We start from the raw sequence: 23370 nt of genomic DNA, 5'->3' as shown, positions 1-23370 counted from the left end.
TTAATCATGGGAGTGCTATCAGGATGCATGTCTTTGTTAAATTTCCTGAAAAATTTAGACATATGCAAACTGGTGGAATAATATACCACAAGCTCAGTATTTGGTCGAGCTTTCCCCAGACTTTTCATCTCAAATTCGGATTGCAAATAGCTTTTAAGGTCTCTTATTACATCAAGAGTACCCGTCATGTCTGTACCATCGACATAGATAGCTACAATTCCAAATCAAGAACTTTCTTGTGAATACGCAAGGAAAAATAACTTACTTGTTTATCCCCTTCAAATCAAATAGTCAGTTAGATGGGTATACCACATCCGCCCGATTGCTTCAATCTATAAGTGAGCGTTATATCTAACTGTAAACGCACTCTGTGCTTTAGAGTCACTTAATTTGGGCAACAAAAGGCTATCAAGTACTTTTGTAAATATCTTCTATCTCTTGATTCTTTCAGAGATACGTAACAAACACATACATATGATGCATTTCAAGTCCTTTTGAAATTACCAAGCTAACTAAGTAGAGGAACACTATAAAGTTCATTACAAGAGAACAGTTCCTGGGCTTTGTGAGAAACCTCGTGCCACAAGGCGAGTCTTTATATTTTAAGACTGCTTTCCTCTTATTATGCTTTGTGACAAAATAATCATGTATGTCCAATAGGCTTTACACTTGGTTGGTTAGCACTACCACACCAAATACATGTATATTTGTCAAAGAACCAAGTTCTACCTGGATTATATATGCCAAATATGCTCTTCGCTGACATTAAGCAATAAGAAGCATGGTTCGATATCGTCGTGCTCTATTTTATTGAGCAACTATATATAAAAATAATCATTCATATTTTCGCACGATCTTTCCATTGACTCGTGTGTGTTCTCATAATACTTTAGGATTTCATTGTTCTTTGGAATCATTAAACTTCGGAACGTCCTCCAGTATTGATTCATGGACATAGTCAAAGACAATCAAATGAGATGATTTCATTAATGATACAAATTAGGTTGTGCCTTACTCATCTACTTCCTTTCTAGGTGAGTATTGATCGAACCTGGTGGTCTCTCCATCTTCATTTGTGGAGCCACAGCCTTAACTACACTTCCACCAAGTGTAGTAGTTACAACACTCTAGTCTATGGTGTACCCCATACTGAGGATTTCTAACCTTGCAGGAACATTTGCAGCTGGTAAGTGTAGTCTTGTCACGTTGTCGATATCAGTGCACTTTCTGAAATCGATTATTCTTTGTCACTTCACATTTACATTTGTGGAGTACAAGAATCAATATGAGACACAGTGAGAACACACCACGACAATTCCTGTCGTTCCCTTAGAAAATACTTTTTCTTATCTCCCCCTAACGACGGGAAAACTGTCTCACTAAAATGACAACCGCAGATCTAGCGGTAAGAGATATCCCGCCAAAAAGGTTTAAAATGCGGATAATTATTGGGAACTCATTTCCAACATAACTACTTAACAGTTTTGAAGACCCATCATAGTACGATATGGAGTCGTAATGGCACATATATAGTGCAACCAAAAATGCCTAAGAACACGAATGTCAGGCTTAAATCCAGTTACCAACTGGTGCGCAAAAAAGGTTGACTAACATTGGGTTCTAAAACGAATTAAGTAAAGATGCATGTAATATTGCATATTCCCCAAGCAGTTAAAGGTAGGTTTGTACGCATAACCATGCCTTAGGCGCCATCTGTAACCTTTGATGATAGCCTTTGCGAGACCATGGGGTATAGGATGCTCTATATTGATCCTATTAAACATGGAGTAACCATCAAGTCCTTTTGATGTATACTCTCTAACTAATACAAGGGGTGGTGAGTCCTTACATATAAAATATGTGCTAGTAGTTTTCCAAACGCAAATTTCTTGGGAACTATAATTAGTCCAAAATGTCAAAACATTCACCAGAGCCATAAGTCAATTTAATGCTCCGCATTATATTTTTCTGAATTTCACCTTGTTTTCTTTTAAATTTTACCATTTGCATCTTAGGATGGTCTCGATCCTGTTTTACTGAAGACTTTGAAAGATGAGTGATATGCTTTATTACCTAAAAGCATAATGAGAAGGGGGTTGTGCATCTAGTACTTTAGAAAACACTTATTGAGAGATATGTCGTCACTTCACATTCTGTCAATCTTTTTCCCATTGTCTCATCCACTCAAACACAGTGATGTACGTATGATTCCTTTCAAAATGAAACATCATGTCACAACCAAAGTGCCTTTACGGTTATGTCAAAGCCTGTATGAATCAATTCCCAACATTTCATCGTCGGAGTCAATATGAATTTAATAATCCAAATACTATAGTGATTTACATTTCACTAGATTGACTCATTAGTTTCTCTAAGATATATTTCCTTCCAAATATATTAGAGACTATAAAAGATGCAATCAATTACATTCTCATCATTGTGAGTTTCCATATGATATCCACTTGCATGGGTATCTTTGGAATTTAACAAGGTGATTAGCTCTCGGTACATATAGAGCTTTTGTGACTTTTAATCTTTGTTCCATCTTGGAAACAAAATTTGAGCATTGCTTCACTCGATGATCCAATATCGTAGTCACATTACAAAGAATAAGTTCAAAAACTAGTGTATATTCCTTAAATTAGTGGGAGAAAAACCACTATCAGTTAGACGTTGAATCTTGAGAGATTTAATAAGTGGTGTGACCTTATTCGTAACAAAAGTGGGATTTAACTCAAGTACTTTAGAGTAAATATATGTTACGTTTCAGAGGGGATGATATATATTTCCATCCAAATATATCTCAAGTGTATTAGAAAATTAATGTCTCTTGGAAATGATGTACTTTTAATTCCATAAGTGCAGACAATGTATAAAGTTCAACTGAATAAGATAGTCAATTGGCTAAGCATAGTTCTTCTTGCCAATAAATTTGATGTTTAAAGTATAACCTCCCTCTGGAAATCGATTGTTACTATGGTACCCGCATTGATATCAGTAGAAATATTCATTCCCAACTCTTTCCTTTTGATGTGAGTTAGAATAACATCTATCTTGATCACATGTTCGGTTGATACCTGTACTTTGGTGTTATTACTACCTGGGACAGTAATACATATTTCTCTCATATATGTATATGTTCGTTTTCACATGCTTCACATGAGTCAGTATGCCTAACCCTCATTACTTTGGGGTTTTTCATTTTCAATGTTGCTACGATTAGCTTAGTTTGAGAAATTTCTTTATCTCAACAGGACAAAAGAATCTCACTTCGCATGTCAACCACTTATTTTAGGTTGAATATATTACTGAAGATATTGAATCTCTTGTTGACACACTTCAAGATAGACTGGTTTGTTAGTACCATGAATGAAGTAGAAAAATGGAAAAAAAATAATTTCCGACTCATATCGCCCTTTGTAAGTGCTTCCACAAAAATTGGAATGCATGTTCTTAGAAACATAAGGTATATTTAGCTCCACCTAGACGGTGCTTTTTCATTGGCGGAAGGTTTTATGAAGGAATATATTCACTTCTCACAAAAAAAATGATTTCCACATCAAAAAACATAATAATGGTTCTCGAGTACTTTTGGATCCAATATGTTATTTTTTTGAGTCGAGTTGGGACCAACCGTAAAGTGCCAAAATAAAGGACATTAAAATAAATAATTCCAGTATAATAATCCCCAAACCAAATTTCTTTATGGTCAAAATGGATTTTTAGAGACCAAATTTCTTGATGGTTCTGAAGGTCAATCGGTTAAGTCAGAAATCCAGCCAATAATCATAATTCAGTTAACAGTCAAAGTTGATAGTCGATAACCAGCCAATGATAATAACCCCGTTAATGATTAACAATACTTAGTCAATTGCCAACAATAACGTCATAACATTTTAATAGTGCAGACATTACAAAAAAAAACTATGTGAAAAATAACACGGAACATGGAATGGTGCATAAGTTACAATTTATTTATTGATTTAATATAAACAAAATGAATGAACATTTAATAAAAACGGACGTTATAATTAATTAAACAAATAATAAAAGCAGACGTTACAACTAATTAAACAAATAATAAAAATAACCGTTGCAACTAATTAAACAAATAATAAAAACAGACGTTACAGATGATTTTACAAATAATTAAAACAGACGTTACAACTAATTACAACTAATTAAAAGCGTTGCGACTAATTAAAAAAATAGGGAAGGGGAAGAACTTGATATTGATAAAGAGGCATCAAACTATTATAACATATAATGTTCTCTTATATACATGAAAGGGAAGACCTATTCAACCCAACATCCATGTTTTTTCAAACTATAATGAGAGTGCTAGATGAAAAGAAACACAATATTTATGACTAAACACATGATGATGTCGAACTATTGAAATTGAAATCTCTTCTACAGCCAAGTGATACAAACTTATCATTAAATTTAAGCAACGGACACTTCTCTATCAAATTTGAACCATCGTAAGCTTCCTTGAGGAATACAGTACTTCTTGCTCCTTTGTTGGTAAGATAGAAAATACCATGATTCTTAACCAAACAAAGTAATAACTTACTTGGTAACTGATATTCTGCATGAAATGCATCCAACTGCGTAGAACTCATCCTTTTCTCCATTGTCAAACTTAGGATCTCATGAAGTACTCCAACCGCCCTTTTTCGAGCTTTTGGGTCTGCAGGATCAAACCTTCTTCCATTCAAATACGGCGATGGAAAGGGCATCTTTTGCCATTTCAGGACTTCTTCAAGGTACTTGGTGTTGGGTCTGAATCCAGCAGGGAAATTCAAATGAAAAGCAAATGGTCCAAAGAAATTACCGTCTCTACTGATCTTGGAATCCTTCTTGTTATACCCACCACAATCCAAGCCCCCTTTGTCTTTCCCAGCTTCTGTAGCTGCAAGTATTTGAAATTTCTCTTCACTCGCAGTGACAGCTAAAGAAGAATCCCAACTTTCTAAATGGAGATATGGTCTCCCGTCGACATCTTTTATAGAGAAGAATTCAGGATACTTTGGAATCAATGAGTCACTGAAATCTTTAGGCAAACCCAATTCGGAATGTATGAGTTCTATCTTCTCTAGTGGAATTTGACAATCCTTGGACATCATTAAGAGCTTCCTGAGGCTCCTCACTAAAATGGGTTCCATCAGCCTCCTAGCATCATCTTCTTCAGCAACAACTTTTTGTGCCTTGTCTGTCAACTTAACCATAATGGGTGATCTGCTTCCTCCAGCATCCTTGGTAACATGAAATATTGAAGGATATTTTTCAATAACAGCCATGAAATTCCATTTCTGAACAAACCCAACTTCTTTCTCAAGGTCTCGAATGAGAATAGAGTGTGTTTTACTTTTAAGAATGATGTTTTTGAGCTCTAGAATGATAGATGGCTTCTTCTGCAGGTCTACAACTCTGTCAAGATCATAGACTCGCTCGTATACCTTCTTCTTGGGTCTTCCAGCAGAAGATTTTTGCATGATTTGAATGTATAAAGCACTTGATTCTGGAAAAGGGTTTGAAGCAAACTCCGGAAAGAAATTAATTGGTTTGATATACTTTTGAGGAAATGATTGCATGGTCTGCCATAGTACTTGATTGATGGATATTCGACGCATAATTGTTCTTTGAGAGCAGAAGTCGAGCACTTAGAATGCATCAATAAACACCAGCTCTGAACAAGAGTACGCTTGGAATTATATAGGGATGTCAGCCTCAATCAGTAATTTGCTAGGCTTCGAACTCATCACAAGCAGGATATTTGAAGAATGTATTGAAAATGAAGCTTACTGTAAAGAGATTCCTTGTGTCTCGATTTTCTTCAATCTGCATCTCTTCGTTCTGCACCGCCTGTTACGGCAACTGTTTGATGGGGCTCCATTGTCAGGTTCCACCACCCGTTGAGTTCTTTAGTATTCGACCCTTTTTTTTTCACAATTTTCGGCGGACCTTTTTGTATGCACCCCGTCAGGTCAGGTAGCGAAATGCCGTCTGGCAAAGAGCCTCTCAACAAAAAAATGGTCTCTTTGTTTTTTTCCCTATAGAGTATAGACATTAACATACGCCGTAAGGCATCACAACTCCCAAGTCCTAAATACAAGCTGGACAGCAATCAATGATCTCCAACTCTTCAACATTTATGATTTTTTTTTAAAGCATTTCAACATTTAGATGTGCCTACACTCATTTTTCTAATTTAACAAACGTAGCACCAATGTATATACACAGCCTGACACTCTAGCTACTCACTCTGCTAGATAATTATATATTGTCCTTCGGAGAAACATAAAATGATATGGGCAAGGGTTTTTTTTTTATATATAAGAAAACTTAGGCAAGGCCTAAGAAGGAGAGTACAAACTAGTGCTAGTGGTGTCATTGTCTAGGCAAACATCTGACCCACTGTTTTGGTTTTTACAGACGATAGCTACATTAAGAGCTTGTAAATTTTGGGTTCTACGAATAAGTTTAAGACCCGTTAAAACAAAAGTTACAGGATTGATGTTTATAGTATTTCCTTCATTCAAAAGCTGCCTTTCCCTGTGAAAGTTTCTGCTGAATCTTCCCTTGATGGCTTTGATGTAGAGAGCATTGAAGTGTTCCAGAATTTCTTTTGTTTCAGCATGTATTTCAATGTTCATGTGCTGCTTTTCTTCCGCCCAACCAAAAGCTAATGCTGCTCCTCCTGTGGCTCCTTCTGCTCCCCATTGGCATGTGTGTCCTCTGCTATCAACATAGTTTCCTGCAAAATCTGTAACAGTTAGTGCTGAGAAAAACTGAGAAGTGTTAAGATCCTGTATGGTGCAGATTTTGATTATAAAACCATAATACTGCTTTTGCTAAGGGATTCCAACATGGTTGCCAGTTTCTACTCTTTGGGAACCAATATCAGAGATAAGTCCCTGAGTATTCATGACATGGTTAGGCAGATTGTGAATTATGTTATAGTCACATAAGAGTTGTTGAATGCTAATAGAAGTTTTCTTAGCATTGGGTGTAATATTTTGGAAAACTAGATCACATCTAGCCTTCCATATAAACCAGCATGTAGTTGTATAGATGCTGATGTTTTCACTGGTGCTAGCAGGTTGAAACCAAGAATTGAACCAATCCATGAAAGGTATTTGATGGTTAAACAGACCATGACTGTCACCTAACGCTGCCAAACCTCAGTGGCTGCTGGGCAGGGTTTCAGAAAAAAAGAAATGGGACATTATTATTATCATATTCATATCCCTTTTAGAGGGGCCATCTCTGATGCAAATTTCATATTTCATATTATATACGTGTAAAAACGCATGAGGCATCATATTATACAGGTATCTGCTACAAAAGGAAAAAAAAGGCTTCTTCTTGGGAACACGAACACCTCATCAATCATCATAAGCATCTTTAACGCTCCAAACACTTTAAAACATAGAAGTCTTTTCCCAGGGCAAGCATCATGAATTTAAATCATCTAGTGAACTACTGTCTTGAAGGGCATATTCAATGCGAAAGTTGCTAAATCCTAAAAACTAAATTAACAAGGCATCAGGCAAGAAATCTATACAAACCCTCCCCCTCCCTGCACAAACTAAAGAAACTAAAGAAAAAGCTGCAACTAACGGCTACTGCATGAGCAGTTTACACAATGATCATAATCACCATATTATTCTGTTGAGACAATTATTATTATTATTACTCTTATTATTAGAATGTGAACACTTATTTGCTCATCGAGTGGATCTGACTTCTTGGGGGAGGAGGATCGCTTGGCTAATACAAATGGCCATACATGAATATATGCTATCAGGCTAGTGTAGCTCTTTTGCCCTTAGCATCCCTTGCCTGCAAGAGAAAGAAATTATTGTTACAAATGGTTGGAAGCAACGGAAAGCTATGGGTGTGTTGTATTTCATTCTGATTGTTGACTGTTTTTCAAGAGAGAAAAGAGATGAGGAACCTGAGCAGTAACAGATTTCTTTGAATCCAAAAACTGATGGTAGATGGAGAACAATCTTCGCTTTTCAGACTCGGAAACAGATGGCCTTGCTCTTGATGCAACGGTCTGTAGAAGCTTATTGCTGATTACTGGGATTTCCCTAGGATGATGATGATGTTCACTGCCACTAGCGGAACTAGTGTCACTTTCCAGGAGCTCAAGAACTGATGCCAGTTGTGCATCTGAGAGAAGAGCTTGGAGATCAGCACCGCTTAAACCCTCAGTCAAAGATGCTATGGCATCCAAATCAACGTCACTAGCCAAAGGAAGCTGCAACAAAAACATAACTTGCGAATGTAAATTGCTAAACTAAATATATAAGCTCAAGCATAACATGCTAAAGCATCATAGATAGTTACAGCACAAACCACTCAAAAAGACAATGCTCATTGTTTTAGCAGCTCATGGATGGAACATATGAAAGGAAGGATTTCCAGGTTTTTTTTACACATAGAGAAATCACATGAACGGAAGTCAAAATAGTACATGGCTGCATTATATTAAAGCCATCTTGAACCCTTGGGTCAGTTTTAAGGTTTTGTCTACTGTAAGCTTGTTCGCAATCAGAAACAGAATTTGAAGGAGAAGATGTCGATCGCAAAGTTTGAAGTACGTGATGCTTTGAGTCAGCAATCTATTGAGCTTGCTCTATGAGAAGAAAAATCAGCTGATCCAAAGTTGACCTATGCTGAATGTGCAAAGATTAATTGTCAAGCATAGAGCACAATCCGTTTGTGTCTTGCGAAAGATAAAAAGTACCATGTGATGAATGAGACCGTAGCTTACAAGTTGTTCAAGAGCCGGGAGGACAAGTATGTGATGAAAAGCATTTCGAACCGAATCATGAAACCAGGAAGTTCATGATGAGAAGTGTCACCAGATTGGAAAGCCTTCTTTGCATCATATTTCAGTTCGAAACACTTTCCACCCCATACTTGTCTTCCAAACTCCTCCACGACTTGTAAACTACAGCCTCATTCATCACATGGTATTTTAGATTTTTTGCGAGACACAAACGGATTATGTTGCATGTTTGACAGTTAATCATTGTCCATTCAGCGGAGCAAAAAAAAGAAAAAAAAGAATCATTGTCCATTCAGCATCGGTCAACTTTGGATCAGCTGGTTTTCTGTGTAACAGAGCAAGATCAATATCTTGTTGACTCAAAGCATCACATACTTCACACTGCCACATGGTAAAGTTGTTTTTACCATCGAGTTTCTGAATTTCAAACTTCGCATTCAATATTGACTTCCAGTTTGACATCTTTACATTCCATTTTTGTTTCTGATTGTGAACAAGCTAACTGTAGATGAAACCCTAGAACTGGCTGTAATACCAGTTTGTTGTGCTCAAGCTTAGCTACTTCTCAAACACCCCAAGACCTTATACCAGAAAGGCAGAAACAATAAAAAAAAAATACTGTGGTTCGGCGATGTGCCTACTCCACTGCAGCAAAATAAACTTCTTATTCAAAACCAGAGAATAGACAACTTTTTTTTTCATGCCCCTCGGAGTTCACACGATACAAAAACTAAAGGGTTATGACTCCTACCTGTAGACCTAGACGTAAACTAGAATCTGCCCAGAAATAGAAGTCTTAATAGAGAATAAATTCCTAAAACAACTAAAAATAAGATTCCTGAACAACTAGAGTTGGTTGAATACTGGTACAAGTCAATATCAGTTCTGCGTTCCCTAAAATAGAGCCAACATCTAATAATAAGAACAATGCATAATGAGCTCGCCGCTACAAGGGAGAGGAACTGGAATTTTTACTAATTGACTCCTAGAGACAGGAAAGTGGTGTTAGAAATATTATGGTGCCAAGAAATTGGCACCAGTACCAGTTGTTATTGACATGTCATTGTTTCTCAACAGAGTTGGCAGCTGCAGGAACATAATGTAATAACCCATTTGGAAGAGTAAAGAAAATACACAATGCAATCTCAAGCTTAGTAGCAAAGATAAAAGTGCACCATTTGAATAACAGACCAACCTTTCTGGAAAGAACTGTTAGAATATCCATCCGCTCAGGCCGTAAAGGGAAATCACAGAAAAGAAGGCGATCCAGCCTTCCAGGTCGCAGTAGTGCAGCATCAAGTAAATCTGGTCGACTATGCCGTCATGGAGGATAAGAACATTATAAGTAGATACTCCAAGTAAATAAAAAAAATAGTTAAAGAACATTACATGCATGTTTCTCAATGCAATGTGTTTGAAATTATATCGGAGGATTTTGATTGTTAGGCAAGGATGTAATAGGTGAATGTGCCTTTCCTTACAAAATTCGTTTCTCCGTATGCTAACCACAGGTTACACAAATTATCAAAAAAATCGAGACTTATCAGTTTCTACAAAGCACGCACCGCAATCTTACAAGAAATCTAACAAGTTCTACAGAGTGAAGAGCCTAGATACCTAGAACTAGTAGACTAAAAATTATCAAGCAGACTAACCTAGTGGCAGCAAACACGAAAACCCCAGTCAAGACTTCCACACCGTCCAGCTCAGTCAGTAGCTGCAAGAAAAAATTTTAAAAAAAAATGAGACAATTGTAAAGACCAATTTAAAGCATGGTAGTTATGATCCAGAGGAAAGAAACTAACTTGGTTAACCACACGATCAGTAACTCCGGTATTATCATGACCTCTCTTAGGAGCAATGGAATCAAACTCATCAAAAAATAGAAGGCAAGGTGCTGCAGCAGCTGCTTTCGAGAAAACATCCCGGACCTAAAAACAAAAGTATATACATCGGGATTCAGAACCTAGATCAATCCCTATTTGCAAACTGAAAAAATTCTTATGACCCATTGAGAACTTAAAAGGTGATAATTTTGAATGTGGATAAGGTCTGTATTCCTGGCCAGTGATGCCATCATCAACCAAGCTTCCATTGGTTTAGCAATATTATACTTTGGGCTGACTTCTTAAACCCGCCATTAACTGCTAAGTCTGCTAAGTCCATGAAGCCATGAAGTAGCATAAGCGTTGAAGTTCCACTTCTTCTATTCTTCTCTTTTCCGGTATTAGTAGGAGTTGCAGGAGTGAATTTAGAGGCATGACAACTATGACTAAATATATTTTGTTCATACCAAATAGGCAATATGGAAGCTAAAACATCAATCTCCCTTCAATATTTCGTAAAAACAAACACAGCCACGTCACCTGAGCACCAGGGCATACATGTAATCATGTCTGGATCCTCAAGTGTGTTAATAAAATCCTCTGGTTCTTATCAGATCCACTATGCAAAAATGACATTTTATACGTCAAAAGGTTTTTCGGTTGCTTACATGGCAACATAGATAAATCTACTGAACCGATGTATAAAATAAAATCTCAAGCGTTGATAGTGGTCTCTAGACTCTCAACTGCAGCCAATTGAAGTTACTAAAAATTTAGTAATTTGGAAGTTCAACCAATAGGAATACCATAGTAACCACACGGTTTATACCCACTAAGTTTATTTGTATTACTTTCACACTATGTTGCCACTTGCCATCCTTATATAATTACCTGCTATATTTGAAGTCCATTCTTAATTACCCCTACATTTTAAGCCCATCCTAAACCCCAATGCATACTTCAGAATATAGCCCGTGGCTCAATCCAAATTCACGAGTTACAGTTTCCACCCAATTATGTTTTTACCTTAAAGGGAATCAAAACCCAAATTCCTATACATGACAATTAAGGAAAAAAAAAAAGAAAAATAATTGTATCTTTCACATGATAATATGAAAGACTCTTAAGGTCTCACTTAACCTCTGTGTTGTTGCTCATTAACTTTTGCATCTAATCTTATACAACCTTAATTATTTAAAAAGAACTCTAAGGTTTTAACCACTGGTTATCGCTCCTTAATTTTACAATGTCATACAACCTCCCAATGCGTCGCACAGGTATGCAGCAACTCTAAAACAGGTTATATCTGTATCCATTGCCTGGGAAAGAAGAGATTTCATTTGAGAACTCATCTTGCAAACAACTCGCACTCGGGTAAAAACGAAAGACAACATGGATGGTGCTAAATGAGATTTTATCCCTAACCCACATTAGGCCTTTCGTAGGTCCACACGTATGTAAAGTCCTAACTCCTATGTACTGGTTAGAAAAAAAGCGCTATAGCATCATATAAATGATAACATAGAACATATTTATTAGCATAGATCAACCAGATATCACAAATGAATTTTCATTAAGTGTAATAATGACAAGGAAGAAAAAAAATAACAGTTGCAGGTGACTTACAGCTTGCTCAGAAGCACCAATATACTTGTTCAGCAGCTCTGGACCTTTCACTGATATAAATCGTAACGAACAAGCGGCAGCAGCAGCACCAACAATGTGTGTTTTGCCGCAACCAGGAGGGCCATATAAGAGAACATTAGATCTCAATCTTAATGGAGCTTGCGCGAAGATGGTAGGAAACTTCGAAGGCAGTTCAATCATCTGATATTGAAACTTGCAAATGAGAAACTAGAGATATTGAAGGTATGAATTTCTTGAATACAAAAATGCAACAATTAAGAGTAGGCTGACTGTGATCATACTAGATAAATAAACACACTGACCCAAAAACCAGATTGTGAATAATATAAAACTTTCTTAGTCAGTGATGTAATATCTAAAGGTCACGAAATGTCTCAAATCTTAGTGGTTGAGAAATCTTGAACTTTTAACTTACAGACAAGTCAACACAAATTATTTAACCTTGTAATACAGACAATAGTACTCGGGAAATAATAGTACAAACAGCTAAGTAATTACATAGTATTTTACCATGATAATAACAAACTGAAGTTGACCTAAGAACTGCGATGATTTTATATCATCTACAGGTACTTCGATTTACTCATCTCATGTTAGCCTGTCAGGGATCTCAAATTGCTTTCTATATTCCATGACCAACTTCCAAGCTCAAATGTTAAAGGACGGAAACCATAAGCAAAACGAGTATCTTCTTCAGATGTCAAAAGTTGATCATTCGTCAGTTATCCAACAAAGCTAACTTGATCTGCAAGGCTTATACAGATAGTGAGTAGGACAAGAGGTATTTTACCTCTTGAATAGCATTGCGGATGTCTAAAAGTCCACCAACATCATCCCAACCAGTACGTCCACCATCTGATGCGGATTTCGTAACGCCACGCATTGCTACTGGAAGGAAATCATGCATAGCTTGTAAGAAATCTTCCCGTATTAAAATAGGTCTATCATGCTCCTCCACGGCAGACTGAGACGGCAAAAAGCGGCCCACAGCGGCATGAATAGCTCTATCAACCAATATTTCCTGAAAGCAGGGTTTTGAAAAAAACACAATATAAGGATTTCATCGAAAACATTTTATGATCAGCTTTAAGTCTTTAAGTAGTTACGAAAATGTACGAGCAAGCAAAAAAAAAAAAAAAGAACAAGACAACTGAGAGTGTGCAGACATGTACTATCGTTAAACTTTTTAACGATATTCAGATGAGCCATTTCCATCACAAACATTTCATAAATTCCCATCCTACCATATTTTAATAATGTCAGGTATTTGAGAGTAAGTTCTCCTTATTGTGTACATTCACATCATACCATATAATATCACAAAATGCAACACAAGCAAGCAACTCATCATACTTAAGTGTTTGGCAACAATAATGTGTAGAACTGTAAGATGTATTGCACTCTTTTTCATCACTTCAATCACTTTTCAAAGTTTATTTCTAGTTAATATTTGATTAGAACGGCCGTTAAACCCTTCAAAATGGAAATGATTCCGAAAAATTATGGTAACATGCTAACATGACCTTGGACCCAACATCATGCATGGTTAACATTATATTTGGCTAGTGATGCATTGTTTCCTGTTAATGCCAGCGTCCACACAGATGGTGGTGAAGCAATGTCTTAACTGTTCGATGCATTTTCTCTCCTGGTGACTAGTAGTAGCTGACACACCCTGAACGAGTCACAGTGCCTAAAAACTGTAAGTTACCTACCAAAGATTTTATTTTGTTTCAGTATGTCAACAAGCAAAAAGCTTTGATTTCCTCCCTAGTACTCCGTTATTTAAAGAAACGGAGAATTTGATATGCTCAACTCAATTGGGACAGCTGACTAACATCATTTTTGGAAATCTCAAGAAGACTTAGCAAAGACCTCGTCAAGTACTGACGCAGTACAAATTTAATTTTTTCCATCAATATCAAAGCCAATTTTCAGGACAACTGAGTTACATGATTGCTAAAGGGGGATACCAGTAGTAGCAGTGGGGTACCATTTGAGTGATCCAATGGTCAGGATTGGCATTGGATTTGGCATCAGCCTTTAGCAATCATGCTGAGTTAGTCATATTGTATTTGAACCATTGAAACTGCAAATTCTGTATCATAAACAATTGTAATATCAAGCAAAAAATCAAAAAAAAAAAAAAAAAAAAACTGGTATTTCTTATTAGAATCAGTTTTACAAACAATATAGATTAATATTTGCCTCTGCAATTGACAGCTTCAACTCTGAATTAAAATTTCACATTCGGTCCTTGCACTACACTAATGGGACAAAACAAAAGCTCCCTTTATGAGAGAGCCTAGTCTAAAATTTATAAACATGTCAGTTTGAATTTTTCACTGATTACATGTCAGTTTAGGAAGTCTAAACATGGTTTGTTTGAATAATTGGCATACTGAACAAGCCTAGTCTTGGTACAGTTGATTTATAAGTGACTAGGTATCTAGTAGTCTCACTTTTGGGGACTTGAGTGTGGATGGTTATCCAAAAAAAAAAAGTGTGGGCAGTTATACTAGAAACACTATATGTAGGTTTAGACAGTATGAAGCCTGTAACAGGTAGATTGCAATAGCTGTTCTATATATTGCTTGACTGAAGAATTTAGATTTAGGTTGTTAGCTCCTTATGTTTTGCGCAACAAATCTCCATTAGTATAATCTAATACTTCGTTAAGTTAAGTTACTAATCCGTATTAAGGTATGTTAATTGTTTAATCATGCACTAAAGACTAGGTTAAGGTTAAAGCTAGATAAGGTAAAAATAAGTAGGAGCTGTTCCATGTACCCATGAGGTGTCTCTCCAACTCATGATAAAGGTTAGAAGACATGTCGCAAGCATGACAAGGACTCTCTTCTTTCCTCGTACATTCTTAAAGTGTGAGGAAATAGAAGTAGAAGTCCAAGCCAATCCTAATAACAAGTCTACCTATTTCTTCTACTAAATACTCATGATAGTGTTTAACCTTCATATCATGTTTGGTGCTGCATATGGAATATGACTGCTTATATGTGTTGTAGAGTTTGTCAATACTAGGATAAAGCTTATTTTCAGCATAAGGTTATCTTTCAAATCATGCTCAAGTCTATGCCGTGATGATTATGGAGCTGAATATCCAACATATGTGACACAATTAAAAGCCAGTGCAGTATAGAATTCGTTGAGAATGATATTGCTACTCAAGTTTGGTATGTACCTATTCCCCCAAGTACCAGATCAAGAATCTAGGCTAGCTACTGCAGTTGAGGGTTCTATGTAATCTATGATCAATACCCCTACTGTCTCGTAAAATTATGATATACTTGCAATGAGCTATGAAGTATAATAACACAGCAACTTAATGTTGTATCACAATCTAATTCACTAGAAAGTAACATGGTAGATGTGTAAATTAAGAATGACGTGTATAATGCAGTATGGAAGCACAAATACGGTGAAACTTATGGAAGCACAAATTTTTACTTCATTAAAATTCGAATAATACCAGATCATATGCATCATATCCATCACATTTGGAGGCGACATCAAGCAGGATATCTTCAGAACATTGCAACGAACGCTTGTAAATTTCATGCTTCAGTATGGCTCCACGTTCTGAAACAGTTGGAGCTGGCAGCTCCACGTGGAAATCAAACCTTCCTGGAGAACCAAATCAAAGACTTATTAATATCCAACTATGTATATTGCTCTGGTTCGTTGATCTGCCTTTATTACAATATTCTTCAATGGCAATGTTCTAAATTTTAGTTGCTTAGCTAGTCAACCTGAAGAGCTTAGGGACTGCGGTAAATTTCCGAGAGACTGTGCACAAGCCAGAAAACCAACAGGGCCAATTCCACAAGAAGTCTGCCTCTTTTCCTGAATATATCCAGTTTACCAAATTGTAAGAAAAGCGAAATGATATCCATGCAGGAAAATTTAAACACTATTTAATCAACAATTGTGGTAGAATCAAACAAGAGGAAGATAAGTGTTACCGCATATTCATCCATCAGATCTGTAAGGAATTCTACGAATGCAATGGTGGAAGATGACTGTTGAGACCCTTCAGAGTCTGACGGAGATGACACAATACTATCAAGATCATCAAGTATGACAACGGATGGAGAACGATTGAGAGCTTCAGATATATATCCAGAGATCGCTTCCTGAATCTTAGGCAGCTTTTCTAAGGCAAGCGAAGAACAACTCACAAAAACACTGCACATGAAAGTTTCGTTCAGAAAAACCAACATAACCTCAGTCGTACAAACTGGCAACGTCTTTCTCATAATTAAAAATAAGAAAATATAGAAAACGAAAAATAAAAATAAAAATAAAAATGCCATACATGTGTGCTAAAATATCCGGATGCTCTTCAAAAGACTTGGCAACAGCAGTCACTAATGATGTTTTCCCAGAACCCTAGTAAAAAGACGACAGAATTCACAGAAAGTTCAAATCTTGAAAATTTATTTATTTAGATAGAGAATGGTGTGTCAGTGCCACCACTAATATATAGAACATGAACCGTAGATATTTTATGATCTATTTTAGGTGGACAACCTATTTTTTTAGTTTTCAAGGAAAACTATGGTCGACAAGTAAGTGCAGCCATATACGAAAACATAAGAGTTAGACACAACCTAGCGGTCTTATCAATGACTCAAATAATAAGATGTCCCAAGCAACTTGATTATACTTTGGGCTTGAATGATGGAACAGAGCTTGGCAATGTATTATTCTCATTAAGTCAATTTTAAGCACACACCCAGTTTACTCCCTCACCTAGTCGTGGGCGTCGAACTCATTGGGTATAGATAATGCATTATGAACTAGACATTACTGAGGTACTGCACTGTAATAATACATGAATACGGCAGCACTCCAGTCATGGTTGACTTTTTGACTCTTCCCTTCTGCATGTATTACGTTGAACATTCAATTATACCTCAACAGGTCCATGAGTATTGTCCATCACTCTAAACTCTCCCTCTTATCTCTGCTAGAAGAACTGTTTACTTGGAACTCACTTTTTACTGATTTGTTCTGCATTTAGGTTTACACAAAACCCAAGGGAAACTTACAAGTAGGTACAGTGTACTTTTTGCTGATTTCTAAATGTACATACTCATAATGTAACATATATTACATTGAAGAGTTCGACCTAGATATGCACATACATTTATAGATAGATAGACAGAAACATCACTGATATTAAGTTCTTCTCTAAACTCTCTTCCATAAAGCATGCCATAATTGAGCTAGAAAATAGAAAATCATATATGAACTCACTGGTGGTCCATAGATGAGAACATGCCCAGGAAGAGGAAGCGTGTAACTGTTGAACAATAACCCAGAAGTTGGTGATAACAGCACTGTTAAACCTGCATTAAAAGGAAAAGCTGAAGTCCACAGGTAGACTGATAGGAGTTATTATCATTTGATCTCAATTAATATTGTATGATTAACAGGGGTTGTTCTCACGAAAATATAAATTCGTGCATGTCAATGTCAAACATTGTAGGCATCACACAAGGTGAGCTAGTAAAGGTAGAACTTGAACAAGGTCAATTTAAGACACTTACTTGACTCATTGACTCAATTCATTATATACTTAAACTATAACTACATCTGTGTCAGCATCCAAGACATATAACACTGTCACGTGCAAGTACCTGTGGAAGCGTCTGCGTGGGTCTGACAATGTCTAGGTGTCTAACATGGCAAATATATATAAACTGGAGCCTCCTTGTTATGAAGTATGAAACCCACAAAATAAATAGATGATGGAGATGCAATTAATGTTCAAAAGAGATAGAAGTGTAAAAATACATACGATAAATAATTTCTGAGGCAGCCTTTTGCATCCAGCTTAAAGAAGAAAGAGTTGAACTGAAGCTTTTCTCAAAGAATTTCTCCTTGACTGAATCAAGATATATAGGATCCCCCAAATCCATCTTTGCAAATGATAATTCAAGGTGATTGAGATTGTCCATGCTGTTCTTGTCATCTTTAAGGGAAAACTCATAAATCCCAGGTCCACCATTAGGAGAAGATTCAGCTGAATTAGTCAATAAATATAAGAGTTCAATTGGAGGTTCTTCAGTCCTAGTTCTCCCTTCCCCAGAACCGTCAATTGATTGTTGCTCCTTTACATGAGTCCTAAAACTAGAATTCAGCACTTCAAAGTGAAGCAGTGTTTCGGTTCCCAAAACCAAAGAATTCACATCAATTCCTGTATTTGAGATAATTGCTTCAAGTTGTGCACTAAACCATGCATGAACAAGACCTTGCTGAGGCCTAACGTTATCAGACTGAGGTTTAGTCTCTTCGACTTCACATTTCCGTGACTCCCGAGAAAGAACAGCAATAAGCTCTTCATATATTGAGAAATCAGGAATTCCAGAATCAGTCAACAAATTCGTACTCGAAGACATGCTTCTGCTCCTACTTTTTCTACGGCTTTCAATCAAGCCCATATCATCCTTCTTATTAGTAGTACCGCTCTCACGCAACTTGAACTGACAAGGAGACAGTTTCAACAAAGAACTATTGCTCCGTGTAATATTGCTGCATTCTTTGATATAAACCCCTGCACGCAAAAGTATTCAGATCCGTCAAGAAACAATTTGTCCGAATAATTGACATGGTGGGAACCATGGAACAGAAAATAGGTCATCAAATGCATTTTGATCCAAAAGTTGTTTTCATTATCTCCTCAGATCTTATCATCCTGGCTTGCCATGGTCATTTGTCTCATTTATGTAGAGTAACAAATCAAGGGAAAACATTTAGATTTCAGTTTAGCACGCCATATCCAACTGAGCGCAATTATCAGAAAATCAAAGCAACATACTAAATTTCTAGCCATTAGAAGCGACCAACTAAGGAGATTATTAAAACATACCAGTTGAATAATATGAAGACAATAAGCTATGATGACGGCCACGAGATATGTTACACTACGCAACTAAGATGCCACACGTTCGTTTGACCTTTTGTGCTTGTACTTCGGTTTAGCATGTACTTGTTAGCAGCCTATTCTCTACTATATTAGAGGCTTAGTTTCAAGTTTTTACTGTTTTAAGTCTCAGAATTAAAGGTTCAGGCAAAACAGATAACTCCAATGCAAAACGCCTTAAACATATGGCATTTTCATGTAATGGCGCAACTCAGTAATAACCAATAGGATATCAAACAATTGACGTTATGATGCTTGATTGTATATAATGATGTAGGAGTGACAAACAAAAGAAAAAATGAACGTGAAAGCTTCTTGCATCAATCTAATAGTAAAATGCCTGTATTTGGTAAAACTGCAAAGAACTTCTAGGATGTCATGCAGCAAAATTTTCCCACATGTTGACAATAGTCAAGTACCGCAGAAGATGGATACCAAATTATAATCTATTCATGAGGAGAAGTATACCCAGGCTTTCGTACAAGTTAAAGAAACTATTAAAAGGTTGGAGCACTAGAGATAAAGATAAACTGTGCAATAATAAAGAATACCTGGTAAAAAGACTTACATGAATGTAATCCCGCCCGCAAATAAAGCCGGAGACACAATGGAATCATAATATGGCCCCTGACTACGGATTCCGATAGCAGAAGGCGAACAACTACACATCTAGAAACCTCCTCCGGTGGAACCCCAATTTTTCCATCCTCTGCAATAGAATTGCTTATCTTCCGGGTATTAGTTTTAACAGTCTTCAGGTTATCCTTGGGTGACACTTTAGGTAACAATTTAACTAGGTGGAGATTATCAAAAGTCCATTTTTTTGCTGTATCAGGATGAATAAAGACAAAAGACGTTAGTCCAATGTGCAGGTCAACACCATTGAACTTAGATCTCCAGAACGATTTCCTGCCAGGATCCTGAACGCGTAAAAGTGCCATTCTCACAGATTCTTCTCCCTCTGAACCTTGTACAGGGACATCTTCATGGGAATCAATGTTTTTCTTGCGTCTCTTTGGTGCAACAGCAACTTCAGTTCCTGGCACAAGTTGCACTGACAAATAAAACTCAAATATTAGAAACTAACAAAGGACTTTCAATATAAAGATTCCCTTCACTATAGTTTCACCACCGTGACCAAGAAAAGCCTAGACATGACATATTTAACCAATTCATGGGCCAAAAGAAGCCAACCGATAATCAATGAGATAATAATAAATAAATCTTACCTACCGATTTACTAGGAAAAGTTGACACCACGTGAAAGAGGAGAACAGTATGGCCATGCATCCACAGAGGGAACCTCATCCCTTCATGAACAATACCGACCTGCATTTAGCAAACTATGAATATTTAGTGGCTTATCTAATATGTGATATTTACAGGTTACTAGACCACGCTAAGAATGATCAGCAAATGTTAATGCAAAATCATGAAAGACTCAAATTATCTCCAATAACTTCCTGTCAGTATCTAAGAATCCGATTTTGACAGTGTTGCATGTGCCGTGTGCCAAACGACACTGTCCTAAACCTAGTATCTAAAACTGAAGAGATCTCTCCTTGTCTCTGAGCTCTAACTAATTAAAGACTCACATTTAGAAAGCTTTCATGTTTTAACAAATAAAATCACCACAAATTTTAGAAGATTTGAATGTATTCTTTTGCAACAGGCAGGCAAGGACATTTTATTAGAGTATCTTATCTATAACCCAATCTCACCAGGCCACATTTGTCAGTAGTGAAACTCCCTCCCTCTAAAATGTGTATAGAAACTACAGAGAGAGAGAAAGAGAACAACACAGTTTTTAATGTATTTTGACAGCATCTTGAGCGTGGAATACAAAAACTCCGAAATTGAATGAGCAGTGTTCAGGGAGGTATACATAAAATAGACCAGGATTGCAAAAAAAGGGACATAAACTTGTTATCTGAAATGAGATTTTGAACGGGTAATGACAGCCAACACATTTCCAAACTGTTTTGCCCTCCTTCCAAAAGGATTTTCATGATGATTCTTAGGTGATATAGAGAATGGAACCGAACGATCTAATCTCATCTAGCTAAAAGGAGACTGACATACAAAATCAGAAAAGGTATACTTAATTGAACCTGCAAACTGCTATAACTTATCTTGTTGAACTCGTAATCCATAAAAGAAGAACCGATGATTCTCATCATAGAGCTAGAACAACAAATGTTATGGGTTTTGCTCGTTTTTTAAAATGTAACATGACTTCAAGAGGAATGGAATAGATACGTCCATTCAACATTAACTTACCTGCTTCAAAATTGCCAATTCGGCATGTTCTGCGTTAAGCTCCAAAACTTCCCAATCATCTTCGTTGTAAGGTTCAATCACAACTAATGTAGCTTTTGGCAAATTAGCAGCAGCTCTAACTTTCACTTTAACACCATCCGGTAATGAAATGCATTGTGCCATTTGCTGAGCAATCTATAAAAAAAAAAAAAAAAAAATTAGAAATCGTCATATGAAAAGTACAAAAATTAGGGCACAGAAAATAAATCAGTACCTCAACAGAAGAGGAGCTGGAAGCAGAACCAGACCAAGCAACATGCCAAAGCTGTTCGTCATCTTGATGATGATGCTGCTGAGATCGAAGCTCAAGAGATAATACAGGAGGTAAAGAACCAAAAGAGCGAGTTGATTGAAGAGTTTGGATGAGAGAAAGTGGGAGCGATACAAAACAGCTATCAATTCCACTGACTACTCTCACATCCAACTCCATTTTTTTTATTTTTTTTATTTTTTTTGGTAATTCCTTACTACTCCAAACCCCTCTCTGATTTTCAGTGAGTTAAACTGAGATAAAGGGAAAAGACTGAGAGCGTGACGTTGGTGATGAAGCAAGACCTGCGTCTACACACGTAATCTAATTTGGCTCTTCAAATTCATTAAATTGTGTGTCTCATATGGTCAATTCTAGGGTAGAAAAGGATGAGACTTCCTAGACTGAACATTTTTTAGTCTCCCGAGGTCTTAAGAGATTTACATCCTACCTAGTTTGAGGCCTAGGTGTTATTCGAGGCCTATATGAAAGCTCTTAATCCTCGTCCAAGACCTCCTCCTCGTGTTGGTGATAAATTCTTGACTTCAACACATCGAGGGGTATATGTTGTGCCGGGAACGTTCAAGATCCGTGTACCGAATGATTCTCAACCACCATCGGAACCCAGTGATTCAGACGATACTCCGGATGAAGACCAATCAATTCCATCTGGTAGAAGAGGTGATGATGATGATGATGATGTTGATGAAAGCACTCCGGCTGCTGGAGGAGGTAACAATGATGAAGATGAGGGTGATGAAGAAATGCCTAATGTTGGAGGAGGTAATGATGATGATGATGATGATGATGATGATGATGATGATGATGATGATGATGATGATGATGATGATGATGATGATGATGATGATGATGGAGATAAAGATAAGGATATGGAGGATGAAATTGTTGAAGAGGCAGAAGAAGAAGAAGAAGAAGAAGAAGGTGATGGAACCGGAGAACAAACTCTAGCTATTTTTCAACAAACCGAAGCTTCAACTTCAAGTGAAATCGGAAAAAAGAAGAGGGTGATCACTAAACCAGCTGATTCCCACATGCCTCCCCCTCACTTGATGATTACACTGAAAAAAGGTGAGCGTCCAAAGGGGACCCCAAGAGATGGTGGAGAAGTTCTTTTTGGATACAAAGACTCTTGGGCATGTACGATCCATAATACTATCGTAAGTAATCTCAATCCGTCTTTGTTCTTTATTCAAGTGTGTAACTATCTTAAATTTGTGTCAAGTGTTTGTATTTCTTTTCATTTTGTTTTTTTGGTATTTAGGATCACAGGCATGCCGTCCGTCAGAGGCGCCAAGCTTCATGTTCAGTGACTAGTACTTGGGATCTTGACAAGGAATGTGAGGAGGTGAAAGTGATTGTCAAAAACTCCGAGTTGTGGCATGCGGTGGAGAGTTCGAATATTGAGCATGATAAAGTTACGGTATCTGCATTCTGTGAGAGGTTCTACGGAGAGACTGATACAATGTTATTCCCATTCGGTGAGATGGCGATAACTCTCGATGATGCTCAACAAATTCTAGGCCTCGAGGTTGATGGAAAAGCAGCCACTGAGGGA

At 37.0% G+C, this 23370-nt stretch overlaps 2 protein-coding genes across 4 annotated transcripts; both read right to left on the bottom strand.

The window, feature by feature from the left end:
- Window positions 1–4151: 4151 nt before the first annotated feature.
- On the bottom strand, window positions 4152–6241 carry LOC113280274 (protein WHAT'S THIS FACTOR 1 homolog). Its single transcript, XM_026528922.1, has one exon. The coding sequence runs from the start codon at window positions 5634–5636 to the stop codon at window positions 4371–4373; it is 1266 nt and encodes a 421-aa protein (XP_026384707.1). The 5' UTR covers window positions 5637–6241; the 3' UTR covers window positions 4152–4370.
- Window positions 6242–7255: 1014 nt separating this feature from the next.
- LOC113280258 (peroxisome biogenesis protein 1-like) lies at window positions 7256–22140 on the bottom strand. Of its 3 annotated transcripts, XM_026528909.1 has the most exons (17): window positions 21759–22139; window positions 21506–21679; window positions 20455–20554; window positions 19794–20279; window positions 18101–18856; window positions 17557–17648; window positions 16613–16686; window positions 16260–16482; window positions 16047–16140; window positions 15767–15921; window positions 13070–13300; window positions 12259–12459; window positions 10612–10737; window positions 10462–10523; window positions 10002–10119; window positions 7964–8272; window positions 7256–7848 (listed from the first exon to the last, which is right to left on the bottom strand). In XM_026528909.1, exons 1-17 carry the CDS (start codon window positions 21972–21974, stop codon window positions 7810–7812), a joined length of 3456 nt encoding a protein of 1151 aa, XP_026384694.1. In that variant the 5' UTR covers window positions 21975–22139; the 3' UTR covers window positions 7256–7809. The 3 variants fall into 3 exon arrangements, with proteins under 3 accessions (XP_026384694.1, XP_026384697.1, XP_026384703.1); XM_026528912.1 differs by lacking the exon at window positions 10612–10737 and having other exon boundaries at window positions 21759–22140; XM_026528918.1 differs by lacking the exon at window positions 21759–22139 and having other exon boundaries at window positions 20459–20554; window positions 21506–21640.
- Between the last annotated feature and the right edge of the window lie 1230 nt (window positions 22141–23370).

Source organism: Papaver somniferum, chromosome 1 (genome assembly GCF_003573695.1).
Source record: "Papaver somniferum cultivar HN1 chromosome 1, ASM357369v1, whole genome shotgun sequence".
Classification (NCBI taxonomy): Eukaryota; Viridiplantae; Streptophyta; class Magnoliopsida; order Ranunculales; family Papaveraceae; genus Papaver; species Papaver somniferum.
This window is presented reverse-complemented; position numbering and strand designations above follow the sequence as displayed.